The 7,500-nt window shown below is 34.6% G+C and overlaps 2 protein-coding genes across 2 annotated transcripts in view; both read right to left on the bottom strand.

Annotated features, from left to right (window-relative positions):
* Positions 1–662, bottom strand: part of LOC311095501 (uncharacterized protein) — a 5,150-nt gene extending 4,488 nt beyond the window's left edge. Inside the window, exon 1 of the mRNA XM_084134034.1 lies at positions 487–662. Within this exon, the coding sequence (XP_083990160.1) occupies positions 487–582 (96 nt within the window). The 5' untranslated portion in view covers positions 583–662. The remainder of the gene's footprint in view (positions 1–486) is intronic.
* A 4,445-nt stretch (positions 663–5,107) lies between these two features.
* The window catches only part of LOC311095314 (leptin receptor overlapping transcript-like 1), a 4,393-nt gene continuing 2,000 nt past the window's right edge, over positions 5,108–7,500 (bottom strand). Inside the window, exon 4 of the mRNA XM_084133782.1 lies at positions 5,108–5,759. Within this exon, the coding sequence (XP_083989908.1) occupies positions 5,643–5,759 (117 nt within the window). The 3' untranslated portion in view covers positions 5,108–5,642. The remainder of the gene's footprint in view (positions 5,760–7,500) is intronic.

Genomic DNA, 7,500 nt, shown 5'->3' with positions numbered 1-7,500 from the left:
GTGTCTCTATTGTCCTGTGCTTTGGGTTTCAGCATCAAGTCCAAGACTATTCATTTACACACACAATGAAATATCAAATTCAGCATTTTAATCAACAGTAAATCTTTTGTTAACCTTTTATCATTTGTCTTGGAGTATCGCAATAACATCGTATCGTGAGTTCAGTATCGTGATATGTATCGAGAGTATCGTTACACCCCTACTATTGAACTGTGTGCAATATTGCTTCAATAAGCCTTTAAACAAAATAACTTCCCCTCCCTCTTGCATCATCTCTTCTCTGATGATGTGGGTGGGGCAACCTGTCACTCACATGAGATCCACCAATAGCAAACCACAACAATCCAATCAATTCCCCACGGACAAAATCAAGCCCCGCCCCCTACATTTGTTCTTGTTCGAAAAGCCGTTTCACTATTCTCATTGTGGTACACGTTTCATCCAGTGATCTTCTCACATATTAATGTGGTTTGTGTTGGGCTGTACCTGCTGCTGAAATCTCTCCATCAGCTGCTGGTATTTGATGCTCATCTCAACGCAGATCTGCTCTTTATGACACACTCGCACTGACAGAGCCTCCATCTCCACCTGCAGAGCCTGCTGACGCTCTCGAGACACCAGCAGCTCATGCTGGAGCACTGCTGCAACACACACACACACACACACACACACACACACACACACACACACACACACACACACACACGCACGCACGCAAAAAAAACACACGCACGCGCACACACATGCATGCGCACACACACACATACAAACACACGCGCGCACACACACAAACACGCACGCGCGCGCACAAACACGCACACACACAGACACACACACTCTCACTGCATTACTGAATTACTTTTTTTATTGCAAATTTTAACAAACATAAGATACAAAAACAGACAAACTTTCAGACAATAAACTAGTTATAATTCAACAGTCAACAAGAAAAAATAATATAAAGAAGTCTAATTTATATAGGCTATAGAAAATTATTTACCAATAAATATAAAAGAAAAGAAAAGAAAAAAACCGGAGGGCATAAAAATGAATAAAAGCATATTATATACAGACACACTGAAATTGTATTTAAGTACAAATTCAATTCTTGTTTGAGATGTCCCTTTTTGTATATTTACATTTATGGATATAAAACTTTCCAATAAATAAAAGGAGGTTAATACAAAATAATTGCTTGTCATTAATATAAAACCCCAAAAGAGTGTGTCTGTAAGATAAGGGAAAATCACAGAACACATTTTGGACATCAACACTCGTCCAGAAAGACGAACACTCCCAAAACAAGTGACCCACACTTTCAGAAGAAACTGCACAAAAAGAATCAATGTTACTTCTAAATTTCTGCAGAAAAAGCTTGACAGGATAAAATCTGTAGATATTTCTTTGATTTTTATTTGTTAAGAAATATTTCGGAGGGAGTGACCAAACAAACAACCACTTAATCGCATCAAAAATGTTGTTCCAATAAGAGGTTAAAAAATAAAGACCTAATTTTGTAACTGGACTTTTGTACAGAGAATCAAACAGAACCAAACAGAAATCATTGAGCCACTATTATTACTGAATTACTGATCAGAGATCAGCTTACCAACTAACCCTACTAGTCATTTTAGTTGTGTGCATGAACAAAACATGCTGAAGCATTTCAAAAACAGTTGCAGAAAATGAGAAATTGTGCAAAAAAAAAAAATAAATAAATAAATTTAATAATGCTAATAAACAAGTAATTCTGACAAAATGGTAACACTTTACAATAAGGTCCCAAAACATGAAATAACACTAAAAATACTTCACTGTCCCCATTGACTAAAAAATAAAAATAAATTTTTACGAAAAAATAAATGACTATACTATTAAAGTCAATGGGCACCGACATCTGTTCATTAAAATATATTTTGTGTTCAACAGAACAAATAAACTCAAACAGGTTTGAGTAAATGATGAGAGAATTTTCCTTTGGTGAACTATCCCTTTTTTATTATTATTACTAACAAATATTAATAAATACTGTAACAAATGTTTTTGCTCATTATTAGTTGATGCATGAAAGTTAACAAATGTGACCTTATTGTAAAGTGTTAACAACAAAAATATACACGTAGAGCAGAGTCAAATAAAATACAGAATTGTAGCAAATAATACATATAAACGAAAAGGAATGTGGTTGTTAGCATTGTCAGGCTTCTTGAGTTTAGCTGATCTACATAATCTAAACTGGTTTAAAGTTGGCATCTCTGAATCTGACCATGTGGACTCTCACCTTTCTCCTGAGACAGGCGGATGCATTTGGCAGTGAGATATTGAATCTGACCGTAATCTTCATCTCTGTCGACTCTGAAAAACCTCCTCATAACCTCCAGTGTGCTCTGGCCTCTCAGTACTCCACTGCGGCTCTGAACACGATGATGGATCTCTCTCGCTTCGGGGGAAGAAAACACTCTTTCTTTCTCTCCAAATATTCAAATGCACACACACACACACACGAAACCTGGCAGGAATGTGCCCCACTCATATAGCTAATGTATAGAGCTGCAAGCAACAATTAAGAGTCAAGCTTTAAAAAGGCACAGAGAGTTAAAAGCATTTTTAGATTATTTTAGTAAAAATGGCGGAAAAATCACAAATACAATCACTTGTAATTTGACTAAATTGCTTATAACTTTTGACTGACAGGTGGCGCTGTTACTAAATTGGTGTTGTGTGGTGTTGACAATGGGTGACATATAAAGTTTGTATTTAATCAATTAATGTAATTAATCAATAGCTATTAGCATTTTTTAAAATTTCATTATAAATTGTGACCAAAAGGTGGCGCTGTTCTGAAACTTTTTGATTTCCTTCAGCATCTTACGGTAAAATTCAAAGTGTCCGAAATACTATGTATGTTATGGGATAATTGGGTGTGATTTGTCTCAGTATGTCACACTGAATTAAAAGTTTGTTTTTTGTGCAAACCATCCATTAGTTATAAGCAGAAAATAGCCATTTTTCATGTCTCCTGACCAGTAGGTGGCGCTATGCCGAAACTCTGCATGTAGCCTCAGGTCATGCTTGTGATGACATGTACCAAGACTCGCCTCAATACGCTCAATCGTTTCAGAGATATAGCCTTGTGTTCAATTTGACGTGCTCTTCGGCAAATTTGTTTGCACGTTATTCGAGAACGGTTGGGTCTATCAAAAACCTTTAAATAACTTTTTGCCGGCATGGTCTGATGAAGATCTGAGCCAATTTTGGTAAAAATCAGACAAACCGTCTAGGAGGAGTTCAAAATGGTGGAAAAATCAAAATGGTGGAAAAATCAAAATGGCGGAAATTTTGTTTCCATCTCTTACGGTTCAAAAGTTATTAGCATAAATGTGAGTGCAATTTTGAACAGTGGGTGGCGCTAGAGAGATTGAGTTAGAGACTCCAAATTTGATGTGTCTAATGTTCAGACTGTCCTCTATCAGTGTGCCAAATTTCACAACTTTCTACCATACGGTTCCTCGTGCTGCCATAGACTCAAGAAGAAGAAAATGTAGTTTCTGTGCATTGTGGCATTATTTTCATAACCACTAAATAGTCATTACAGTGATAGAAGAAAATATAAATATATAATTTGAAATATATATACATTAACATGCTCCTACATTAATAAGAATCTAATCATTGAGAATAATGACAACTACAAAACTACAAAGTAAAACATCCCGCTACAGTAATCAGAGTTTGGAGTGAAATTCTTCATTTTTTGTATGCATAATTATTTTTCCCCCTTTAGGTTAGTGACCCAAACATGTATTCACACACATGTGAGTTATTCATGAAGTCTGGGGTAAATCTGGCAGGTGTTTCTGTAACGCAGACGTGTTTCAGCGACTCTCCCTCATTCCACACTGACAGAAGAGAAGACCTGCCCGAGGACACTGCAAGCTCTTATATATTATATTATGTGTGTCTTCTGGTAATCCTTTGATTACAGTGATGAAACTAATGATGGGGTCAGTGAAAGAGGCAAAATCTGAACAGGAACAGAGAACAAAGGTCAAAGGTCGTGTACAACAAACTTAAAATTCTTATTTTTTTTCAAAAATGGCATTTATTTAAAAAAGAACAGGAGGGGAAAAAAAGTCACAATGTTACTTGTGCCGTTTCTGCACAGTAAGATATAAAATAACAGAATATCTCTTTAAAGCGTTAAAGTCAACATGAAACCGCATTTACAAAACATTCTACACTGAATTTTGGCAACAGGATGAAAAAAAGTACAGAACTTGAACAAAAACATGATTTTCATGCATCTGTCAATATTTAGATTTAGCTCTTTTTGGCGTTCATGAAGTGTTTTTCAGAATAGTGGAAAGAAAACATCCCAAACACACTTTTAAGTGTTTATTTTCTTGCACTTTATCTATTTGCGTCTGTAGATTTGTATTACAATTGATATCTTTAAAAGTTTTGTTCTCCACTTCAGCAGAACTTATATACACCAAAACTTACAGTTTTATTCCCGTCCATATTCTGAAGGTTTTTACAGAAGGGTTTGTTAATATATATCATACGCCTGATTTTATGCAATATTTATTCCTAAAAAAAATTGTTGACTGTTTTCTAATTTATGGAGTTTTAAAAACAGAAATCCAAAATGCCTTTGATAAAAACCTTCAAACAAGATCAAACAAGAATTTTGAACCTGGGTTTATCTGATGTTCAGGTTTACGTTCTGGAGATGTATGCAAATCAGCGCATATTTAATTCGATAATGCCTCATTTGCATATTTATACATAACATTTCAGAAAACGTTCTTTTTTTTGTTGCAATTCTTAATGTAATCAATGATCTGGGGAAGTCTGGTGATATCTGTTAATGTTTTTTCCTATTCACTTGGGGTGTCTTGCCTTAAAAAGTATTACATTTTGATTAAAGATTATGAAAGCCAACTTTTTTTATTGATTTTTTTTTTTTAGATAATGTGCACGGATAAATCACTGCCAATCAGAGCAGAAATGTGTCATTTGAGTCCATGTTGACTTTAAACACTCGCTCAGAAACCTGGAAATACAAGCCAACTGCGTCTTGAATAGTTTCGGAGAATTTCGGACTATTTTCACCTTAAAAGATGTTTATGAGCTAGTCTACATGCTTCTAAATCAAACATGATCTGATTTTCATAGTTAGCTGATAAACAGTTCCTTTCTTGTTGCTTTTTCCAAAGAAACATGCCTGGGAAATCTCACGATGCCAAGCGCAAACAAAACAAAAACACACAAACTAACAGAATCATTCGAGTCAACATGAACACGACGAGCTTCATTCTACAATCTCATGTTTAATGCGCTATCAAAGAGAAAACAAGAGCGACACAGGAACAAATAAATAAGTTGTGAATAAAAAAGAAAGCTGGTAACAGAAAAGACACCAGAGTCGTAAAGCTTGAAAAACATCAAATGCTCGATGTCACCAGTGTTCGTTCGACCACCTGAATCCAGTCGTGCATGACATGAAAAATTAATTAAAAAAATGTCAGAAGGATCTAAAATGAAGAAAATTATTGCACTGATTTCCTGCATCTATCATATGGGCGGCGGTTATAAATAAGAGAATGGCGTCAGCGCTGTGACAGTGAGACGGACGGGCTTCACCACTGCTGCCAGCTGAAGTCGTCGTTCGAGCCGAACACCAGGAAGAAGCCCAGGATGGTGGCGAAGATGACGATGTTCCCCGTCAGGACGAGTGCACACGCGCCCCACTCGATCTGCACACACACACACACACACACACACACCATCAATCCACGCTTTCACTCTCAAGACCTGGACTCGTTTACAGAGAACTGATATTGTGTTTATCACTATGCTTATTCATTTCTAATTATCCGACATGTAAACTGGCCAACCATACGTTATGAAGTTATGCATTATTTTAGGATTTTATCACCTCGATTTCCTGAGACAGGAAAATTTATATTAGACTATATATATATATATACACTACTGTTCAAAAGTTTGGGGTCAGTAAGATTTTTAATGTTTTTAAAAGAAGTCTCTTCTGCTCACCAAGGCTGCATTTATTTGATTAAAAATACAAACAAAAACTGTAATATTGTGAAATATTATTCCAATGTAAATCATCTGTTTTCTATGTGAATATATAGTAAAGTGTAATTTATTCCTGTGATCAAAGCTGAATTTTCAGCATCATTACTCCAGTCTTCAGTGTCACATGATCCTTCAGAAATCATTCTAATATGATGATTTGATGATCAAGAAACATTTATGATTATTATCAGTGTTGAAAACAGTCGTGTACAATTTTTTTTCAAAATTCTCTGATGAATATGAAGTTCAAAAGAACAACATTTATCTGAAATCTACAGCTTTTGTAACATTAAACACTACCATTCAAAAGTTTGGGGTCAGTAAGAATTTTAATTTTATTTTTGGGGGAAAGAAATCAAATAAATCAATACTTTTATTCATCAAGGATGAGTTAAACTGATCAAAAGTGACAGTAAAGACATTTATAATGTTAGAAAATATTTTATTTTGTTTAAATAAATGCTGTTCTTTTGAACTTTCTATTCATCAAAGAATTTTGAAACAAATTTGTACACGACTGTTTTCAACACTGATAATAATAATGAATGATTTTTGATCATCAAATAATCATATTAGAGTGATTTCTGAAGGATCATGTGACACTGAAGACTGGAGTAAAGAACATTCAGCTTTGATCACAGGAATAAATTACACTTTAATGTATATTAAAATAGGAAACAGTCATTTTAAATTGTCATAATATTTCACAATATTACTGTTTTTTATATTGTTTTTTATCAAATAAATGCAGCCTTGGTGAGCAGAAGAGACTTCTTTTAAAAACATTAAAAATCTTACTGACCCCAAACTTTTGAACGGAAGTGTATATTATATTAGACTAGATCAATTTATTTGACTTAAATGGACATTTCATAATTCTTCAAGAACTGCCTCTGCAAGATTATTGGTTGCACTTTTAAATTATGTATTTGATTTGATTTGATTTTTGAGCCTAACAGAGCATCTTCCTAGTGTGACTGTTCTTCATGTCAGGGCAACAATTCAATAAACCACGAGTAAATGTTAAGTGACTTGCATTGTAGAGACAACACCGTCTTTGTTTTGCTCAATTTCGCCAAAAGAAAATTTGTAAAGGTATTTTTTTAATTTGCATCAAGGTATTTCATTATTGAATGATTCTGTGTGTTTGAACAAATTGGGTGAGTCAATGATTCAACGACTCACTCATTAAGACAGTGATTTGCCGCCACCTACTGGCCGTTCTTGTTTCATATTTAAAATATTCTATTTTCTTCCATGATTTCATATTTATAGATTCCAAATTGTATATATTTAAAACCGTAATCTCACAACATTATTTACGCAACTGCAATAGCAGTGTAAGTGCGGCTTAAAAATATAAACGCAGACAAAAAGGTGAGATCAAAAAATTCTATT

The sequence above is a fragment of the Abramis brama genome, assembly GCF_963993115.1.
Source record: "Abramis brama genome assembly, chromosome: 13".
NCBI classification, from domain to species: Eukaryota; Metazoa; Chordata; class Actinopteri; order Cypriniformes; family Leuciscidae; genus Abramis; species Abramis brama.
Note: the sequence above shows the minus strand (reverse complement) of the source record. Positions and strands in the feature narration are given on the sequence as shown.